Source organism: Leucopleurus acutus, assembly GCF_964270905.1.
Source record: "Leucopleurus acutus genome assembly, chromosome: 6".
In the NCBI taxonomy this organism is placed as follows: domain Eukaryota; kingdom Metazoa; phylum Chordata; class Mammalia; order Artiodactyla; family Delphinidae; genus Leucopleurus; species Leucopleurus acutus.
Window position 1 is genome coordinate 61,913,237 of NC_139149.1, and position 23,632 is coordinate 61,936,868.

Below are 23,632 nucleotides of genomic sequence, written 5' to 3' on the forward strand. Positions count from 1 at the left end.
AGAGAAATGCAAATCAAAACTACAATGAGATATCACCTCACACCAGTTAGAATGGGCATCATCAGAAAATCTACAAACAACAAATGCTGGAGAGGGTGTGGAGAAAAGGGAACCCTCTTGCACTGTTGGTGGGAATGTAAATCAATACAGCCACTTTGGAGAACAGTACGGAGGTTCCTTAAAAAACTAAAAATAGAATTACCATATGACCCAGCAATCCCACTACTGGGCATATACCCAGAGAAAACCGTAACTCAAAAAGATACATGCACCCCAATGTTCACTGCAGCACTATTTACAATAGCCAGGTCATGGAAGTACCTAAATGCCTACTGACAGACAAATGGATAAAGAAGATGTGGTACATATATAGAATGGAATATCAGCCATAAAAAGGAACGAAATTTGGTCATTTGTAGAGACGTGGATGGACCTAGAGACTGTTATACAGAGTGAAGTAAGTCAGAAAAAGAAAAACAAATATCGTATATTAATGTATATATGTGGTATCTAGCAAAATGGTACAGATGAACTGGTTTGCATGGCAGAAATAGAGACACAAATGTACAGAACAAATGTATGGACACCAAGGGGGGAAAGCCGGTGTGTGGGAGGAGGTGTGATGAATTGGGAGATTGGGATTGACATATACACACTAATATGTATAAAACAGGTAACTAATAGAACCCGCTCTATTAAAAAATAAAATTCGAAGAAAGAAATAATACCATTTCTACACAAACTTGTCCATAAAATTAAAGATGAGAAAATACCTTCTCACAGTGAGGCCAGCATTACTCTGATACCAAAACCAGAAAAAAAAATTACAAGAAAAACAAAAACAAAACTACAGAGCAATATCCCTAAGGAAAATTGATGTAAATATTTCTAACGAAATTTTAGCAAATTGAACCCAACAATATATATAAAATAATAAAACATCATGACCAAGTGAAATTTACCTCAGGAAAGCTAGTGGTTTAACATCTAAAAATCAATGTTAAAAAAACCAATAAGGGGGCTTCCCTGGTGGCGCAGTGGTTGGGAGTCCACTTGCTGATGCAGGGGGCACGGGTTCATGCTCCGGTCCGGGAGGATCCCGCGTGCCGCGGAGCGGCTGGGCCTGTGGGCCATGGCTGCTGAGCCTGCGCGTCCGGAGCCTGTGCTCCGTGACAGGAGAGGCCACGGCAGTGAGAGGCCCGCGTACCGCAAAAAACAAAACAAACAAACAAACAAAAAACAATCAGGGACTTCCCTGGTGGAGCAGTGATTAAGAATCCACCTGCCAATGGAGGGGACATGGATTCGATCCCTGGTCTGGGAAGATCCCACATGCCGCAGAGCAACTAAGCCGATGTGCCACAACTACTGAGCCTGCACTCTAGAGCCTGCATGCCACAACTACTAAAGCCCCTATGCCTAGAGCCTGTGCTCCGCAGCAAGAGAAACCACCACAATGAGAAGCCCATACACTGCAACAAAGAGTAGCCCTCGCTTGCCGCAACTAGAGAAAGCCCACGCACAGCAACAAAGACCCAACGCAGCCAAAAATAAATAAATAAATTTATTTTTAAAAAATCAATCAGTGTATTTCACCATATGAAATAGTGAATGTTAAAACAGTGATGTTAAAACAAAAAAACAAACTAAAACCCTACATGAGCATCTCAATAGATGCAGAAAAAGCATTTGACAAAATCCATCATCTTTTACTGATAAAAACCTTTGTAACTAGGATTGGAAGGGTACTTCCTCAATCTGACAAAGGGTATCTATTAAAAAAAAAAAACCCTATAGCTTACATCAGGCTGAATGAAGAAAAAGTAAATGCTCTCCTCCTAAAATCAGCAATAAGGCAAGGATGTCTGCTCTCACCACTTCTATTTAACACTGCACTAAAGGTTCTAGCTAGTATAATAAGGCAAGAAAAAGAAATGAAAGGAATCCAGATTTTAAAAGAAGAAGTAAAATTGTCCTTACTTACAATCTGACAGCCTATGTAGAAAATACTATGGAATCTATAAGAAAAAAAAGCTATCAGAACTAACAAGTGAGTTTAGCAATATTACAGGATACAAGATCAATATACAAAAATCAACTCTATTTCTATATATGTTAGCAATGAATAATGGAAATAGTTAATAAAATATCATTTAAAATATGATAAAAACATGAAAAAATTAGATGTACGTTTAACCCCAAAAGGTGCAAAACCTATATACTGAACACTGCAAAACATTGTTGAGAGAAACTAGAGAAGATCTAAATAAATAGAGAGATACATTGTGTTCATGTAATAAATTAGCCAGTATCAGAGGAGATGAATGGAGAATGGGGAGTGGAGAAATAACCCAGAATTTAGTTAATGATTACATCACATAAAAACAGTAGCAACAAAAACAAAGATTGCACATTCAAACTTTATGAATTGTTAACTCCACAGTCTCTGAAAACTGAAACAGAACTGTGTGCAGGAGATACTCTGAACTGAGAGACTACACAGAAGGCACTGAGAAGAAAGTGAGAGAATAAAATAAATAAGATGTGATGTTTGCCTTTGTAAAACAAGGCCAGATAAGAGTAAGATAGGCAGCAATGGAGGTTACGTGGAGACCTCGTAGAAGACTTTGAAACAAAATGCGGTCTTGTTGGAATAAACCCTGCAATACATGCATAAAAGGTTTTCAAAATGGCTGTGACAAATACTTTAAAGCATTAAAAAATGGCTTTAGGGCAGTAATATGATATTAATATGTTAAATGATAAGAAAGAGACTTGCTTTGTAAATAATCACAAATCTAAAGGTTGTTACCATCTTTAAAAAGGCAAATGATGTAGAATTATAGCTAGTAAATGAAATTTAGGTTCTAGAATAAGTTTTTAGTATTACAAATCAAGTACATTTTTCAGATTTCATCAGTTATTGGTATAGTCGTACTAACAACATTCAATCATTATCATCAAAACATTAACTTGAATGTAGACATTAAGTGTCATCCCTCATTACCAAATTTTCAACTTGAATAAACATGCCAAATTAGATTTTGAAAGCATTTAAGCCAACTTAACTTTTGCTGGAGTATTTTACTTCTACATGTTTAAAATGAAAATGTCCAGAAAGGAATCTGGATAAATAAAACAACAGATTTCATAAAACTATCTTAACTCCCTTGCATACTAATAACTTTTAAAATAACACATCTTTGTATTCATGCTGTTATGGGTAACAGTAATTAATAAAAACATCAAGAGCAATCATTGTAGGAATACTGGTCATTTTTACACAGCTTGGCAAATTATCAAGTACCTGCTGGTTATTAATTTCCAAACATATGGGAGCCCTGTGGTAATACACATTAAATTGATTCTCTTCCACAAATATGGCATAATGAAAATATGAATTATTAATCTTCGCTGTAAGAAATCACTTAACTCATTCATACGTTTGGCAATGTACAACTTAAATACAAAGTCTTTTACACAGAAACTAATTAAAAACTTCAGTAAAATATGTTATATTTACATGATCATGAAATGGTAGGCCATTGCTCCTGCTATAATCCTGTTCTTACATGTGCTAGTATATAATTTTTATTATTTTATATAAATTGCTAAACTTTAATTTCTTTAAAACTAGTTATACAAATGTATATAACTCATGCATTCTCACAAAAAATGTTCTTTCATTAAACAACTGAGAGCTTTACTTTACAAATATGGGTATCTTGGATCAACTAGATAACAACTGAAAGATGAATAATTTTCAATCACTTTAATTTACTCAACTTCACAAAATACATGGCTGCCTTGAGTGACATCATTATATGTCAAGTTTAAAAGTATTTTTTCAATAACCAATAATTAAAAGTTATGTTTTGTATTCATTTCATTTGTAGCTAGCTTTCTTAATGTATTTATAAATTAATAGTTTTCTAGTTTTCTAAAATCTTATGCTGCTTTTTTTGAAGAAAAAGCAGGGAAAAAAAGTCTACTGCATTAGTAACATTTAGATTGCTTATTGATTTTACTACATAAGTGCCCTGAATACCTGATATCAACTACTAACTAGCCTCAAAATCATTATAAATTATACGTAATTAGTCATGAAATATGAAAGTAATCTAAATTAAAATTAAATATTCTAAAATAAATAATTTACTATCATATTCAATAATCAGACATGGAAATCTACATAAACTAATGTGATCTGCTGATATAGTGGACTTCCATGTCCCAATCACACTCCAAAAGAAAGCTGCAGGGTAATATAATCTATTACACTCCAAAAATGGGGTCTTTCCCTAGAGATCTACAGCACTGAAAAAAGAGAGTCCAAAGAAATGAAATACTAGTAAAGGGTAATAGTAGTAATTCTATTGAATTATTGTTATTAATTCAATAGAACTTTAAGTTAAAGTATCTGTCAGAAGATACTAAAGGTTCTATGGCTTAAAAAAAGAAAAATCTACCAAGCCCACATTAACATTAGTAGTATTATACACCACAACGCATGAATATTCTTACTGAAATATGTTAAGTAATTGTCATATTTAAAAATATATATGAAGGGGCTAGCAAAAAGCACGAATATATTCCAAAAATGTTCTCTTCTATCGTCATTTTATATAAATCTGGGACCATTCTAAAGCTGAATATAAAAAGATATGCTATACTGTTGACTACAGAATACTACAAAGTTTTATTGCCATTTAAACAAAGAAGCCATAACAGTTAAATGAGCTCAAGAAATAGGTTTCAGTATCACAAGGTGCCAGCTGTAAAGAGTTATGGCTAATTGAATATGGAACTCCTGCTTAATCAGATAACTGCTCTGCTATTTCCAAATGAAATGCCATTTCCATACTGTCTGAAAATGGTCCGTTTTATTGGTAACCAGAGAAAACAATATAAACTGTAAATAACATTAAGTGCTCTGTTTACCCATTCCAGGCACTGAAGTAGCAGGGGATCCAAAACGTCTTGTTAACACATTTGACGATAGGGCTGGAATAACAGTTCTTTCTGGGGGTCCACCAGGGGCCGAAGTGTCCTTTGGTGGTCCAGGAGATACTGGAACTTTGCAGGGAGAGCCCTGGCTAGAGCCTGCTGGTGCTGGAGAAAGGTTTCTTTGAGCTGCAGGTCGCTGACGAATCTCTGAGAATAAGAATAAAAAGTATGTATTAAGTTCAACATCCAACATACCACCATTAGTCAATATCACAAATGACTTACATTTAAAAATGTTTTGTGGCACTAGAAGGCATCTGTAGGGTCAAAACTACTTGTAATAAGAAATCTATAAAATGTGACACTGAAAGCTGGCTGTAGAGTACTCCACTTCTGAACCTACAATTCAACTACATGTATATATTTACACAACAAGCCTTGATCTAAGTCTACCTGCTGATATTATTTTTCAAAATAAATTCAAATAAAATAAAATCATCACCCAGTTATGCATCATATCTTTTTACAATAATCCTTCCCACGTTATGATAAAGAAAGTTTATCAGAATTAGTGAAAACGCCAGTGAAAACTGTAGAATTGTTTTTTCAAGATAAAAAAATGGTAATGCTAAGAAATGAGTAAATAAGTATATTCTGTAATTATCAAGTATTTATGAGGTAATTAAAGTAGTCATAGAAATGCTGAAAAAGTATTCTTTACTATTAGGTACCATTAGCTTCCCATTCTCCTTTATACTATTGCTATCTTTTTGGGTAAACTTTTTTTGCCAATACAGTTTACAAAGGAAAACTTCCACTCTGCATAAACAATATATTATCATAAACAAATCTTATCTTTTTCTTGCAAAAATTACAAGAAGTGGACAAATGTGCCAAATCCAGGCTGCTGCCTCTTTCTGAAACACAATAACGCTGTTGTTTACATACTGTCTATGGCTACTTTAGAAGAGTTGCGTAGTTACAACAGAGACCGTACGGCTCTCAAAGCCATTTACTATATTTACTATCTGGTGCTTTACAGAAAGTTTCATGATCCCCTGCCTACTCGATAACATAAAATTCAATTCTGTCATTCTCCATACCCACCAATATCTTACTTGAATGTCGATGGTAAGAGCTCAAATAAAGATGCACTTCTAGCTTTTTAATTCTACATATCACCTTAAATTATCACAAATCCTGAAACTGTAGGCTAAAATTAAAGAAGTTAAATTTTAATTGGCATGACTGGTAAAAAATGCATACCTCCAGAAGCAAAATAGTTTAGATTTGGACTCTATTTGACAGTTAAAGATTTTCATGAAAAGTTCATTGCAATCAAAAGTACAGCTTGAGCATCAGATTTCAGTTTACTATAATCTAGTCTACTAGTTAAGAACCTGGGCCCTGCGGTCAAAAAGGTTTGGTTAGAATCCTGGCTGCAGCTACAAGACCACAGATGGGCTAACTTCACTAAGTCTCTGTCTCTTTATCTGTAAAATTAGGATAATAATATCCTAACTCAGAATTGTTATGAGAATTAAATAAGATAATATCTGTAAGTTGATAGTTCACATTTATTGAATACATAATTCAGATGACAGTGTTTTCATACAGCTAAGTATTTCAAATCACCATTTATCTGTAATTAGTGGGACCAACTAATTTTCCATTGGTTCTTAATTTAATCTCTAACCTAGCCACTGCAACAATAAATTACAAGCATGTCATCATTATATAAATGGAACTGCCCTTATATTTGGCTATTTTCCTTACAGTTTATAGAAAACTTCAGATTTTACGTAGACTAAGTGTATCTTAATAACTCCTGCAAATTAGCTGGTCACTTAATTATCTTTTATTCACAAGAAACACCTTAAAAGATGGTTACACATAAGAAAAGCCATTAAATGCTGCAAAAGGTACTGAGATCAATGAAATCATATAAAGATCTGGTCACTGGAATTAATTTAAAAAAACAAGGCATCAAATATTGTAAATCATTTCTTTAGCAGATTTTTAGGTAGGCAAAACATAACTCAAAAATTACATTTTTCTTCCAGATAAATAAATGCTTAACATTTATTAGACTATCTTAAAAGTTACTATTATCCTTTCACTTCTTGAACAAAGACTTGAGACTGCATCCTCTGAGTGTGCATTTACCCAGTGAAAATTAACTAAGGCACTCTTTTTTTTAACATCACTCATATGCTACTGAAAGGTAAGGTCTATAACTAACTATTTAACAAAGAACACCATATCTAGCATTCCATAAAAGAGATGTGGCTTAATAATTTCTAAATCTAAAATTAGGCAGACAAAAGGGAAAACTGATACAGAAGAGTCAGGAAAGGGAGAAAAAGTTTCAATGTTTACAAAAGAAAAGCAGGTAACAAAGAGTTACCATGACAATGGTTGAAAATAGCTAGCAATACAATACCAAATCTATATTTGGTAAAGTGTTATGGAATATTCTGGTAGTCTCAATTTAAAATATGTAAGATTTATCTACTTTTGGCTACATGGAACTTACAAATGCTTTGTATTATAATTCTCTTAAAAAGTTTCTAGTACTCAACAAAGTAGTCATATCGGTTATATTGAACATTTCCCACATTTAAATGTAAAATACCATCCCCCAAAAAGATTTAGCAAGCATTCTATGTCAGTCTGGTTAAGTATAAGGACTGTCCCATAAAGCCACCTCTTGGCCAGAGGATGTTTTAACATCCTTATCAATGATCAATCAACTATTCAATAAAAATCATACCAAGTATGAGGACATGTCTATAATTTTAAATTCAAAATGAAGCAGACTCAAAATGAGATTAAAAACTACTATTTTATGATAAACAAAAGGAAGAAAAAAAAGTTTAAAATAATAAAATAAGATGTTAAAAGCATAGATTCTGAAATCAAACTGTCTTGATTTAAATTTTAGCTCCACCCTGTTTATTAGATGTGCATGCAGCCTTTTCCAAGTTGACATCTCTCAGTTCAGCTTCCTCACGTAATGAGAATACTTACCTCCATCGTTGTTACAAAGAACAAGGGCCTCATCTGTCTTCTACTTACTTGACCCTTTGCAGAATATGACAATGGATATCATCTCTACTTACACTTCAGCTTTCTAGATGCCAGTTTAGTTCTGCTTTTAACTTTGATCATTTCTTCTTTTTCCTGGGCTCCTCTTTCTCGATCTACACTTAAATGTTAATGTTCTTATACAGGGGTCCCCAACCACAGGGTCGCAGACCAGTATCGGTCCATGGCCTGTTAGGAACCGGGCCGCACAGCAGGAGGTGAGTGGCGGGCGAGCGAGTGGAGTTTCATCTGCCGCTCCCCATCGCTTGCATTACCACCTGAACCATACCCCGACCCCGTATCCTACCCCGGTCTGTGGAAAAATTGTCTTCCACGAAACCTGTCCCTGGTGCCAAAAAGGTTGGGGACAGCTGTTCTTATAGGTCCTCTTACTCTATTTTCTCTCCCTGGACAATTTCACTCGATCCCATGGGTTCAATAAGTATCACCTATGCTTCCCAATGACTCCTAATCTGTATCTATAACCTCAACTTTTTTCTAAGCTCCATTTGAAATAATTAACTACCTATAAACCATATCACCTGGATTTAACTCTCACTCAACAGATCCAAAAGCAAAGTTATTATCTTCAACACAAACCTACTACTCTGATTCTTATGTTCCTTATCTTGCTTATTAACACTAACATCTAACCAGTTGCTCAAGCTAAAAATCTTTACTCCTCCTTCGACTCCACACTTTCCAAATCTAATAGCCATCAAGTCCTATCAATCTATTCTTAAATCTGAATTATCTCTTAAATCTCTTCCCTTTTCAACTTCTTTGCAATAAGCTATCTAGTGTAGGCCCTTGTCTCTTACCTATATTAGTTGGTATCCTAATTGATACCCATGTGTTCAGCCTTGCTCTCTCCAATCCATTCTCCATGTTACAAAAAAGAAAAAACCAAAACCAAACAAACAAAAGCTGTTCTTTCTAAAATGCAAAGCCTCCAGTGGTTCCCATGTTGCATATAAGATAAAGTCTCAAACTCTGTAATGCTGCATACAAAATTCTTCATAATTATCCCTCCCTCACATAAACCCTACCCCCCTTTTTCAGGCATATGGCACTATTTGCAGTCCCTCAAGGTACCAAGGTCTCTTCTTGGTACCTTAGAGTAGACCTGAAGAGTCCTTTCCCACCATGTTCTCAAAGCAAATTGTTATTAAAACATATGCATTGTGATTCGTGACGACCTTCACCGTGGTTCTTGGTATGATAAGATTATTTACATATGCATAACTTTTTTAACCAAGAGCTAATAGACAGGAACTGCATCTTTATAGCCCCAGGATGTGGCAAGGTACTGGCACAGAGTATGAGCTTAATAAAGTCTATGAAACAAATTTATGTTCCTCCTGCACTTTAATAACGAACTTCCAACTGCCTATTACCCAACTTACGTGGTACAGTAGGCATAATAAAGACCTCCCAAACACATCCATGTCCTCATCCCCAGAAAATATAAATATGTTATGTTACATGCAAGAATAAGTAAGGCTGTACATGGAACAAGACTGTTAATCAACTGAATTTTTGTTGCCTGCTACATTGAGAATTTCAGCCTAATTTCAGGAGACCATACAAAAAAGCTACCTTCAAGCAGAAAATTTTCTAATAACATACACCACTTGCCAGCCTTTAGTTGAGTTTACTTTTTTGTTGCTCTGCTTTTTAAAGAACTATTAAGCAAAATGTACTCTTAATTTATCAAAACATTTTTCTTCATCACCTTGATGACTTATTCCTACTCTAGTTTGTCTCTTACCTCTCTCAATTTTAAACAACCTGCACCTTGCAGTTCACCAAGGTCTCATTTGGTTAATCACTTTTTTACAACATTTAAACAAAATTTATGAATTCTTAAAAAAAGTTTCCTTTTATTTCTTTTGACAACACACTTATTAAGCAACCACTATGAGTAAAGCACTACTGAGTGGAATTCAGAGTTGCAATATAAAGGTGGCAAGCAAAGATAATACAAAATTATAACATACACTAATACAAGGTAAATGCCACAAAAAAAGGAAACAACAAAGTACCATGAAGGGTTCAGGAAGGGGGATATTAAAATCAGTGATGGGATGAAGAAAGGTTTCATGGTAATGTCGGCATTTAATATGAACACAGAAAAATGGATGGGGATAGAAATGCCTTTGTTACCTGTATTAAGGTATATGTGACAGTTTTAAAATAAGAGTCCACAATTATTTGAGTCACCTGCATTCAAATGGGAGAAGGAGAATGCCTATGTCCCCTCCCTTGAATCTGTAATACTGCTGTTTGACCAAGAGAATATAGGTGTGCCAGCTTTCAAAACTACTCTGTCTTTTGGGTGGCTTACTCTTAGAACCCAGCACCACATTAGAAGCAAGTCCAAGTGGCTCCATTAGAGAGGTCCATGTGGAAAGGCCAGCACCAATCTGTCAGTCATGTGAGTAAGCCATCCTGGTAGTAGATCCTCCATCCCCAATCAGGTAGCTCCAACCCATGTGGGGTAGAGATGAGATGTTTCTACCAAACTCTGCCGAAATTGTAAATTCATGAGCAAAACAAATGAATGCTGTTTTAAGCCACTAAGTTTTGGAGTGGTTTGTAATACAATAGATAACTACAACGGTATAGCTATAACACGTAAGAACACCCAAAAAAGTGCATTTGCTATTTTATGTTTTCGCAGATTTTCTTTATCAAATGTACATCCCCCAAAACAGCAAAGTATGAAGTATCATTCCATTTACTATCAAGAGCAAAAAAGATTCATGACTTCTACTTTAATCTTCCATATCTGCCATGGAACACAAGTGAGTAAACTCTAAAAACCTACTTAAATAAGAAGTTGTAATCCATTTGCTAGGACCATTAACTTTTTTTCAATACTTTTTGATTTCAAACTTAGCTGTGGCAGGATATAACTGACTTTCCTTTTGTTAATTTCACTAGTACAAGATGCACTTGTACACTAAATCCCATCCTTTCTTGCCTCCTCATGGATGGTTCTCCATCAATTGTCCCCACTCTCTCCATCATCAATTATTCCATGTCTTCTAGGCCATTTCCAGTAGCACATAAACATGCACATGCTATCATTTCTTTCATACATCCTGCTCACTCATACACACAAAATGCTTCCCCCTCCAGCTACCCATTTTCTCCATTCCCTTTACTCAAAAGAACTGCCTCTTCTCATTGTCTACCACTTCTCTACTCCCTTACTTTCTTAAATCTACTCTAAACAGGCTTTTACTCCATTCCTCTACCAAAACTATTCTTCTCAAGGTCACCAAGTTCTTCAACATTGCTAAAACCTATGGTCAATTTTCGACCCTCAACTTACTTGGCAGCAGTATGTGTCACAGATGACCATGGCCCAGAAACTTCAATTAGTGTCCAGGACACCACACACTCTTGGGATTTCCTATCTCACTGACCACTTCTTCTCACTTTCTTTTTCTGGTTCTTCTTCATTACTCCAAATATCTTAATGTTAGAGTACCCTAGGGTGGTCTTGGTCCTTTTCTCTTCTTTCTCCACATTTACATCCTTGATAATCTCATCCAGTTTCATGGTTTTAGTAGATACCATCCAAATACTGATGACACCCAAATTTATATCTCCAATCCACATAATTCCTGTTTGCCAGACTCATATTCAACTACGTCCTTAGAATCCCCACTTGGACATCTGTCTAATAGGCATCTCAAACATACATATCCAAAATCAAACCCTGTTCTTCACCACCTCACCTGAAACCCCATCCAAAAAGTGCTCCTCTTGTAATTTCTACCATCTCAATAACTGAAAACTCTATCTTCCCAGTTACTCAGGCCAAAATCCTGAAAGTCACCTCTGAGTCCTCGGTCTCTGACCCAATATCCAATCCATCAGGAAACCTTTTAGGTTCCAACTTTAAAATATATGCAGAATCTTAAACCACCTCTTATGTTACTAAACAAAGGTTCAAGCCACCATCAGTGCTTTCCTAGATAACTGCAAGAGCTTCCTAAGTACTTTCCCTGCTTCCACCTTTGCTTCCTTTGCAGCCTCAACATAGTCACCTTCCTTTGAAAACATAATTTAAATCATGTCAATCCTCTGCTCAAAACAAAAAACAAAATTTTTTAAAAATTGAAAACTGAAGTTCTTACCGTGGTCTACATTCTACAAGACCCACATGATATGATCCTTTGCTACCTCTCTTACTGTCTCTCCTACTATTCTCCCCATTGTTCAATCCAGTCCAGCCATATTGGCCTCCACGCTATTTCTAGAGTAATCTGGGCATACTCTCTACTCAGTCTCTGCACTTACTGATCCTTCTGTCTGGAATGTACTTCCCTCAGATATCTGCATGACTCATCCCCTCACCTCTTTCATGACTTTGATCAAAGGTCACCTTATCAATGTGGCCTTCCCTGACAACCCTATTTAATGCTTCAACCCACCCTCACTCAAGACAGTCCCTATACATCATCCTTTCTTCATTTTCCTCCATCTAACATTATACAGATAAACTGATAGATAAAATTGTCTACCCCCACAACGTGCACAAAGGGAGATTTTTTTTTTTGTCTCTTTTGTTTTACTACTATAACCTCAGGGCCTAAAACAATACCTGACAGCACATACTCAATAAACATTTACTGGAAAAAACAAAAACAAATGAATAAATCAGAAATTAGTATATAGAAGTCAAATTTATTCCCATATACCAATTAAAACCTTAAAAAGGAGGTCCTCCCCAAGGACTGAGGAGTCCAATCCCCACACTGGGCTCCCCAGCCCAGGGGTCCTTCACCAAAATGAGCCCCCAAAATGTCTGAATTTGAAAACCAGCAGGGTTCACATTTTGGAGAGCCAGAGGGCTGTAGGAAACTGAGGCTGCTCTTAAAGAGTGCAGGCAAAAACTCACTCAATCTGAATTCAAGCAGAAAGGCAGCAGTGTGAAAGGTGCCAGGGTCAGACCTACTTGCCGATCTTAGAAAGCCTCCTGCTGGGACTCCCCTTGGGGACTCAGATGTTGGCAGCAGCCACTAATGTGATCTCATATTACCTAGATGACACCAGAACTGGCAGGCATGCTCTGGAATCCTCCCTCGAGCCTATTAGCACCAGGGGCCTGCCTTGCCTACCAGTGTGCTCACATCAGTTGCCTGCCACCAGGCCTCACAGCCCGATGTGCTGGGGGGCCTGCACCGCCCACCAATGTATCCCCTGTAATAGCACAAAGCAGGTCCTCTCAGCCAGCTGGGCCCAGGGGCCAACCCGCATACCAGCAAACCCACGGCAGTTAGCCCCGCAACAAGAGAAAGGCATACACAGCCCACACAGGTTACACCCCTGAAGCATCTGGCTCTGGTGCACAGAAGAGAGCATGTGCCTGGGCCCCACAGGACACCACCTACATAAGACCGCTTCTCCAAGATCAGGAAATGTAACGGGCCTACCTAATACAAAGAAATAAACACAGAGAATTAGGCAAAGTGAGAAGACAGAAAAGTATATTCCAAATGAAAGAACAAGACCAATCTCAGAAACTAAATGAAATGGAGATAAACAATCTATCTGATAAAGAGTTCAAGGTAATGATCATAAAGATGCTCATGAAACTCAAGAGCAGAATGGATGACCACAGTGCAAACTTCAGCAGAGTAAGAAAATACTTTAAAAAATCAGAGCTGAAGAATACAATAACTGAGATGAAAAACACACTAGAGGGAATCAATGGAAGATTAGATGATACAGAAGAATAGACTAGTGATCTGAAAGACAGAGGAGTGGAAATCACCCAAACTGAACAGAAAAAAGAAAAAGAACTCAGAAAAAAGAGAATAGTTTAAGGGACCTCTGGGACAACATCAAGCATACTAACATTCACATTACATGAATTCCAGAAGGAAGAGAGAGAGAGAAAGGGGCAGAGAAGGTATCTCAAGAAATAATAGCTGAAAACTTCCCCAATGTGAGGAAGGAAACAGACATCCAGGTCCTGGAAGCACAGACAGTCCCAAACAAGACGAACCCAAAGAGGTCCACATCAAGACACATTATACTTAAAATGTCAAAAGAGAAAGATAAGGAGAGAATCTTAAAAGCAGCAGAGAAAAACAACTAGTTATACATAAGAGAGCCCCCATAAGACTATCAGCTGACTTTTCAGCAGAAACTTTGCAGGCCAAAAGGGAGCGGCACAATATATTTAAAGTACTGGAGAAAAAAAGAAACAACCAAGAATACTCTGCCCATCAAGGTTATCATTCAGAATTGAAGGAGAGGTAGTCTTATACACAGCAAAAGCTAGAGGAGTTCATCACCATTAAACCAACCTTACGAGAAATGTTAAAGGGACTTCTCTAAGTGGAAAAGAAAAAGCCACAACTAGAAGTAAGAAAATTCTGAGGAAACAATCTCACCACTACAGACAAACATATAGTGAAAGTAGTGGACCAATCACTTATAAAGCTAGTAGAAATGATGAAAGGCAAAAGTAGTAAAATCATCTATATCTATGTAGTTAAGGGATACGCAAAATAAAAGGATGTAAATTCAAAACATAAAACATGATGGGGGGCTAAACATGTAGGGCTTTTAGAAAGTGTTTGAACTTAAAACAAGATCATCAACTTAAAACAGCTATATACACAGGTCATTATATATGAACCTCATAGTACCTAAAACAAAAACACACACACAAAACAAAGGAATCCAAACATAACATTAAAGATATTCATCAAATCATAAGGGAAGAAAGCAAGAGAAGAAGAAACAAAGAAGAACTACAAAAACAACCAGAAAACAATAAACAGAATGGAAATGAATACATACCTATTAATAATTACTTTAAATGTAAATGAACAAAGTGCTCTAATCAAAAGACAATGGATGGCTGAATGGATCAAAAAATCAAGACCAGGACTTCCCTGGTGGTGCAGTGGTTAAGAATCCGCCTGTCAATGCAGGGGACACAGGTTCAATCCCTGGTCCGGGAAGGTCCCACATGCCGCGAAGCAACTAAGCCCGTGCGCAACAACTACTGAGCCTGAGCTCCAGAGCCTGCGAGCCACAACTACTGGCCCATGCGCCACAACTACTGAAGCCCACGCGCCTAGAGCCTGTGCTCTGCAAGAAGAGAAGCCACTGTAATGAGAAGCCCATGCACCACAACGAAGAGTAGCCCCCACTCAACGCAACTAGAGAAAGCCTGCATGCAGCAACAAAGACCCAATGCAGTCAAAAAATAATTAATTAAAAAAAAGAATACTAGCAACCAAATTGAACAATACATTAGAAGGATCATAAACCATGACCAAGTGGGGTTTAAACCAAGGATGCAAGGATGGTTCAATATCCACAGATCAATTAATCTGACACACCATGTTAACAAGACAAAAGATAAAAATCCTGATTATCTCAATATATGTAGAAAAAGCATTTGACAAAACCCAACATCCATTTATGATAAAAACTCTCAACAAAGTGGGTATAGTGGGAACATACCTCAACATAATAAATTCCATATATGACAAACCCAGAGCTAAGACTCAACAGAGAAAGCTGAAAGCTTTGCCTCTAAGATCAGGAATAAGACAAAAATGCCCACTCTCATCACACTTATTCAACATGTATTGGAAGTCCTAGCCGCAGCAAGCAGACAAGAAAAAGAAATAAAAAGCATCCAGGCTGCTGCTAGTGAACTTGTCCTCAAGGTGAGACACAGCCACCTCCCGCCTCTGCAGGAGACCACTCAACACTAGCAGGGTGTTATAGACTAGAAAAATCCTGGTTTAAAAATAAAGAGATTAGGAGAGGAAAGACAGCAGAAGCAAGGAGAATTACAATCCTGCAGCCTGTGGAACAAAAACCACATTCACAGAAAGATAGACAAGATGAAAAGGCAGAGGGCTATGTACCAGATGAAGGAACAAGATAAAACTCCAGAAAAACAACTAAATGAAGTGGAGATAGGCAACCTTCCAGAAAAAGAATTCAGAATAATGATAGTGAAGATGATCAAGGACCTCAGAAAAAGAATAGAGGCAGACTCAAAAGATGCAAGAAATGTTTAACAAAGACCTAGAAGAATTAAAGAACAAACAAACAGAGATGAACAATACAATAACTGAAATGAAAAATACACTAGAAGGAATCAATAGCAGAATAACTGAGGCAGAAGAACGGATAAATGACCTGCAAGACAGAATGGTGGAATTCACTGCTGCAGAACAGAATAAAGAAAAAAGAATGAAAAGAAATGAAGACAGCCTAAGAGACTTCTGAGACAACATTAAATGCAACAACATTCGCATTATAGGGGTCTCAGAAGGAGAAGAGAGAGAGAAAGGACCCAAGAAAATATTTGAAGAGATTATAGTCGAAAACTTCCCTAACATGGGAAAGGAAATAGCCACCCAAGTGAGGAAGTGCAGAGAGTCCCATACAGGATAAACCCAAGGAAAACACACACCAAGACACATAGTAATCAAATTGGCAAAAATTAAAGACAAAGAAAAATTGTTGAAAGCAACAAATAACATACAAGGTAACTCCCAAAAGGTGAACAGTTAATTTCTCAGTGGAAACTCTATAAGCCAGAAGGGAGTGGAATGACATATTTAAAGTGATGAAAGGGAAGAACCTACAACCAGATTACTCTACCCTGCAAGGATCTCATTCAGATTCGATGGAGAAATCAAAAGCTTTACAGACAAGCAAAAGCTAAGAGAATTCAGCCACCAAACCAGCTCTACAATAAATGCTAAAGGAACTTCTCTAAGTGGAAAACACAAGAGAAGAAAAGGACCTACAAAAACAAACCCAAAACAATTAAGAAAATGGTAATAGGAACATACATATCAATAATTACCTTAAATGTGAATGGATCAAATACTCCAACCAAAAGACACAGGCTCACTGAATGGATACAAAAACAAGACGCATATATATGCTGTCTACAAGAGACCCACTTCAGACCTAGAGACACATACAGATTGAAAGTGAGGGGATGGGAAAAAGATATTCCATGCAAATGGAAATCAAAAGAAAGCTGGAGTAGCAATACTCATATCAGATAAAATAGACTTTAAATTAAAAATGTTACAAGAGACAAGAAAGGACACTACATAATGATCAAGGGATAAATCCAAGAAGAAGATATAACAATTATAAATATATATGCACCCAACATAGGAGCACCTCAATACATAAGGCAACTGCTAACAGCTATAAAAGAGAAAATTGACAGTAACACAATAATAATGGGGGACTTTAACACCTCACTTACATCAATGGACAGATCATCCAAACAGAAAATTATTAAGGAAACACAAGCTTTAAATAAAACAATAGACCAGATAGATTTAATTGATATTTATAGGACATTCCATCCAAAAACAGCAGATTACACTTTCTTCTCAAGTACGCATGGAACATTCTCCAGGACAGATCACATCTTGGGTCACAAACCAAGCCTCGGTAAATTTAAGAAAACTGAAATCATATTAAGTATCTTTTCTGACCACAATGCTATGAGATTAGAAATCAGTTACAGGGAAAAAAATGTAAAAAACACAAACACATGGAGGCTACACAATACGTTACTAAATAACCAAGAGATCACTGAAGAAATCAGAGAGGAAATCAAAAAATACCTAGAGACAAATGACAATGGAAACACGATGATCCAAAACCTATGGGATGCAGCAAAAACAGTTCTAAGAGGGAAGTTTATAGCAATACAATCCTACCTCAAGAAACAACAAATATTTCAAATAAACAATCTAACCTTACACCTAAAAGAACTAGAGAAAGAAGAACAAACAAAACCCAAACTTAGTAGAAGGAAAGAAATCATAACAATCAAAGCAGAAATTAATAAAATAGAAACAAAGAAAACGATAGCAAATATCAATAAAGCTGGTTCTTTGAGAAGATAAACAAAATTGATAAACCATTAGCCAGACTCATCACGAAAAAGAGAGGACTCAAATCAAAAAAATTAGAAATGAAAATGAAGTTACAACAGACACTGCAGAAGTACAAAGCATCCTAAGAGACTACTACAAGCAACTCTATGCCAATAAACTGGACAACCTGGAAGAAATGGACAAATTCTTAGAAAGGTATAACCTTCCAAGACTGAACCAGGAAGAAATAGAAAATATGAACAGACCAATCACAAGTAATGAAATTGAAACTGTGATATAAAATCTTCCAACAAACAAAAGTCCAGGACCAGATGGCTTCACAGGTGAATTCCATCAAACATTTAGAGAAGAGCTAACACCCATCCTTCTCAAACTCTTCCAAAAATTTGCAGAGGAAGGAACACTCCCAAACTCATTCTATGAGGCCACCATCATCAACCTGATACTAAAACCAGAAAAAGATACTACAAAAGAAGAAAATTACAGACCAATATCACTGATGAACACACATGCAAAAATCCTTAACAAAATACTAGCAAACAGAATCCAACAACATATTAAAAGGCTCATACACCATGATCAAGTGGGATTTATCCCAGGGATGCAAGGATTCTTCAATATACACAAATCAATCAATGTGCTACACCATATTAACTGAAGAAGAAAAACCGTATGATCATCTCAATAGATGCAGAAAAAGCTTTTGACAAAATTCAACACCCATTTATGATAAAAACTCTCCAGAAAGTGAGCACAGAGGGAACTTACCTCAACATAATAAGGCCACATATGACAAACCCACAGCAAACATCATTCTTTTTTTTTTTTTTCGGTACGTGGGCCTCTCACTCTTGTGGCCTCTCCCGTTGCGGAGCACAGGCTCCGGACACGCAGGCTCAGTGGCCATGGCTCACGGCCCAGCTGCTCTGCAGCACATGGGATCTTCCTGGACCGGGGCACGAACCCGTGTCCCCTGCAACAGCAGGCGGACTCCCAACCACTGCACCACCAGGGAAGCCCCAAACATCATTCTTGATGGTGAAAAACTGAAAGCATTTCCTCTAAGATCAGGAACAAGACAAGAATGTCCACTCTCACCACTATTATTCAACATAGTTTTGGAAGTCCTAGCCATGGCAATCAGAGAAGAAAAATAAATAAAAGGAATACAAATTGGAAAAGAAGAAGTAACACTGTCACTCTTTGCAGATGACATGATACTATACATAGAGAATCGTAAAGATGCCACCAGAAAACTACTAGAGCTAATCAATGAATTTGGTAAAGTTGCAGGATACAAAATTAATGCACAGAAATCTCTTGCATTCCTACACACTAATGATGAAAAATCTGAAAGGGAAATTAAGGAAACACTCCCGTTTACCATTGCACCAAAAAGAATAAAATACCTAGGAATAAACATACCTAGGGAGACAAAGACCTGTATGCAGAAAACTATGAGACACTGATGAAAGAAATTAAAGATGAAACAAACAGATGGAGAGATATACATGTTCTTGGATTGGAAGAACCAATACTGTGAAAATGACTATACTATCCAATGCAATCTACAGATTCAATGCAATCCCTATCAAATTACCAATGGCATTTTTTAAAGAACTAGAACAAAAAATCTTAAAATCTGTATGGAGAAACAAAAGACCCCGAATAGCCAAAGCAATCTTGAGGGAAAAAAAATGGAGCTGGAGGAATCAGGCTTCCGGACTTCAGACTATACTACAAAGCTACAGTAATCAAGATAATATGGTACTGGCACAAAAACAGAAATAAAGACAAATGGAACAGGATAGAAAGCCCAGAGATAAACCCACACACATATAGTCACCTTATTTTTGATAAAGGAGGCAAGAATATACAATGGAGAAAAGACAGTCTCTTCAGTAAGTGGTGCTGGGAAAACTGGACAGCTACATGTAAAAGAATGAAATTAGAACAGTCCTTAACACCATACACAAAAATAAACTCAATGTGGATTAGAGACCTAAATGTAAGACTGGACAGTATAAAACTCTTACAGGAAAACATAGGAAGAACACTCTTTGACATAAATCACAGCAAGATCTTTTCTGATCCACCTCCTAGAGTAATGGAAATAAAAACAAAAATAAACAAATGGGACCTAATGAAACTTAAAAGTTTTTACACAGCAAAGGAAGCTACAAACACGATGAAAAGACAACCCTCAGAATGGGAGAAAATATTTGAAAACAAATCAATGGACAAAGGATTAATCTCCAAAATATATAAACAGCTCATGCAGCTCAATATTAAAAAGACAAACAACCCCATCAAAAAATGGGCAGAAGGGTTTCCCTGGTGGCACAGTGGTTGAGAGTCCGCCTGCCGATGCAGGGGACACAGGTTCGCGCTCTAGTCCAGGAAGATCCCACATGCCGCGGAGCGGCCAGGCCTGTGAGCCATGGTCGCTGAGCCTGCGTGTCTGGAGCCTGTGCTCTGCAACAGGAGAGGCCACAAAAGTGAGAGGTCCACATACCGCAAAAAAAAAAAAAAAATGGGCAAAGACCTAAATGGACATTTCTCCAAAGAACACATACAGATGGCCAAGAAGCACATGAAAAGGTGTTCAACATCACTAATTATTAGAGAAATGCAAATCAAAACTACAATGATTTATCACCTCACACTAGTTAGAACGGGCATCATCAGGAAATCTACAAACAACAAATGCTGGAGAGGGTGTGGAGAAAAGGGAACCCTCTTGCACTGTTGGTGGGAATATAAATTGATACAGTCACTATGGAGAACAGTACGGAGGTTCCTTAAAAAACTAAAAATAGAATTACCATATGACCCAGCAATCCCGCTACTGGGAGTATACCCAGAGAAAACCATAATTCAAAAAGACACACACACCCCAATGTTCATTGCAGCACTATTTATAATAGCCAGGACATGGAAGCAACCTAAATGCCCATCTACAGATGAATGGATAAAGAAGATGTGGTACATACATACAATGGAATATTACTCAGCCATAAAAAGGAACGAAATTGAGTCATTTGTAGAGACGTGGATGGAACTAGAGACTGTCATACAGAGTGAAGTAAGTCAGAAAGAGAAAAACAAATATCGTATATTAACGCATATATGTGGAACCTAGAAAAATGGTACAGATGAACTGGTTTGCAGGGCAGAAATTGAGACACAGATGCATAGAACAAACTTATGGACACCATGGGGGGAATGTGGCCGGGGGGTGGGGGGGTGGTGTGATGAACTGGGAGATTGGGATTGACATGTATACACTGATGAGTATAAAATTGATGACTAATAAGAACCTGCTGTATAAAGAAATAAATAAAGTTCAAAAAAAAATAATAAATAAAAATAAAGAGATTAGGAGCAGTTGCTCTACTGACTTGCTCTATAAAAAAAAAAAAAAGAAAAAAGCATCCAAATTGGAAAGGAAGAAGTCACTGTCACTATTTGCAGATAACATGATATTGTATATAAAAAACCCTAAAGACATCACCAGAAAACTTTTAGAACTCATTAATGAATTCAGGAAAGTTGAAGGATACAAAATTAATATACAGAAATCTGTTTCATTTCTATTCACTAATAACTAGCATAAAGGGAAAAAAAAGAGAAAATTATCCCATTTATAATTGCATCAAAAAGAGTAAAATAGCTAGGAATAAATTTAACCAAGAAGGTGGAAGACCTATACTCTGAAAACTATAAGACACTGATGAAAGAAATTGATAATGACACAAATAAATGGAAAGATATACCATGATCATGGGTTGAAAGAATTAATACTGTTAAAATGTCCATACTATCCAAAGCAATCTACAAATTCAGTGCAATCCCTATCAAAATACCAACGGCGTTTTTAACAGAACTAGAACAAATAATCCTAAAACTGGTAGGAACCACAAAAGACTCCAAATATCCAAAGAAGAACAAAGCCAGAGTTACTGTGCTCCCAGAGTTCAAACTATACTACAAAGCTATAGTAATCAGAATAGTATTGTACTAGCACAAAAACAGTCACATTGATCAATGGAACAGAACACAGCCCAGAAATAAGCCCATGCTTATAGTCAATTAATCTATGACAAAGGAGGCAAAAATATAAAGTAGAGAAAGACAGTCTCTTCAATAAAGTGTTGGGAAAATTGGACAGCTACGTGCAAAAGTATTAAATACCATATACAAAAATAAACTCAAAATGGATTAAAGTCTTAAGTGCAAAACCTAAAACTATAAAACCCCTAGAAGAAAACATAGGCAACAAATGCTTGACATTAGTCTTAGCAATGTCTTTTTGGATCAATGTCTTTTTGCCTCAGGCAAAAGAAACAAAAGCAAGAATAAACAAATGGGACTAATCATACTAAAAAGCTTTTGCACAGAGAAGGAAACCAACAACAAAACACAAAGGCAACCTACTGAGTGGGAAAAGATATTTGCGGATGATATATCGAATAAGGGGTTAATATCCAAAATATCCAAAGAACATACACAACTCAATATCAAAAAAACCAAGCAATCTGATTAAACAATAGGCAGAGGACTTGAATAGACATTTTTCCAAAAAAGACATACAGATGACCAACAGACACATGAAAAGATCCTCAATATCACTAACTATCAGGGAAATGCAAAACAAAATCACAGTGAGATATCACCTCACACCTGTCAGAATGGCCATTACCAAAAAGACAACAAGTAACAAGTGTGGGCAAGGAGAAAAAAGGAACCCTCATACATTGTTGGTGGGAATGTAAATTGGTACGGCCACGATGGAAAACAGTATGGAGCTGGGTCAAATAATAAAAATAGAACTACCAGAAGATCCAGCAATTCCACTCCTGGGTTTCTATCTGAAGAAAACAAAAATACTAATTTGAAAAGATATATGCACCCCTGTGTTCATTTCAGCATTATTTACAATAGCAAGTGTCCACCCATAGATAGGTAAAGAAAATGTGGTATGTATTCATGTATACAATGGAGTATTACTCAGCCATAAAACAGAATGAAATCTTGCCGTATGCAACAACATGGATGGACCTAGGGGGTATTTTGCTAAGTGAAATAAGTCAGGCAAAGAAAGACAAAAACGAAATGATTTCACTTATATGTGGAATCCAAAAACCAAAACAAAGGAACAAACAAAACAAAACGGAAACAGACTCACAGATACAGAGAACAAACTGGTAGCTGCCAGAGGCGAGGGGAGTTGGGGAATGGATGAAATAGATGAAGGGGATTAAAAGGTACAAACTTCCAGTGACACAAAAAATAAGTTAAGGGGATATAATATAGTGTACAGCATGGGGAATATAGTCAATAATATTATAATAACTTTGTATGGTGACAAATGGTTACTATACTTATTGTGGAGATCATTTTGTAATGCATGTAAATGTTGAATCACTATGTTGTACACCTGAAACCAATATTGTATGTCAACTATACTTCAATAATTTTTTTAAAAAATAAAGAAAAACACAAGAGATAAAAAATTGGTGGGGGTGGGGTGGCCGTGAGGCTGGCAGTCAGGTTAGTATTATGTTCAGTAAATATTATACTCCTTTTAGAGCTAAACCTAAGCAAATCAAAGAATACTATTCTCAAATTTTATAATCATTCTTAGTTAATATATATCATTAACACGTAAA

The 23,632-nt window shown here is 36.6% G+C and overlaps 1 protein-coding gene across 1 annotated transcript in view; it reads right to left on the reverse strand.

The window, feature by feature from the left end:
- LNPK (lunapark, ER junction formation factor) overlaps positions 1 to 23,632 on the reverse strand; it is an 83,268-nt gene that overhangs the window by 20,595 nt on the left and 39,041 nt on the right. Inside the window, exon 9 of the mRNA XM_082841286.1 lies at positions 4,942 to 5,154. Coding sequence (XP_082697412.1) covers positions 4,942 to 5,154 — 213 coding nt within the window. The remainder of the gene's footprint in view (positions 1 to 4,941; positions 5,155 to 23,632) is intronic.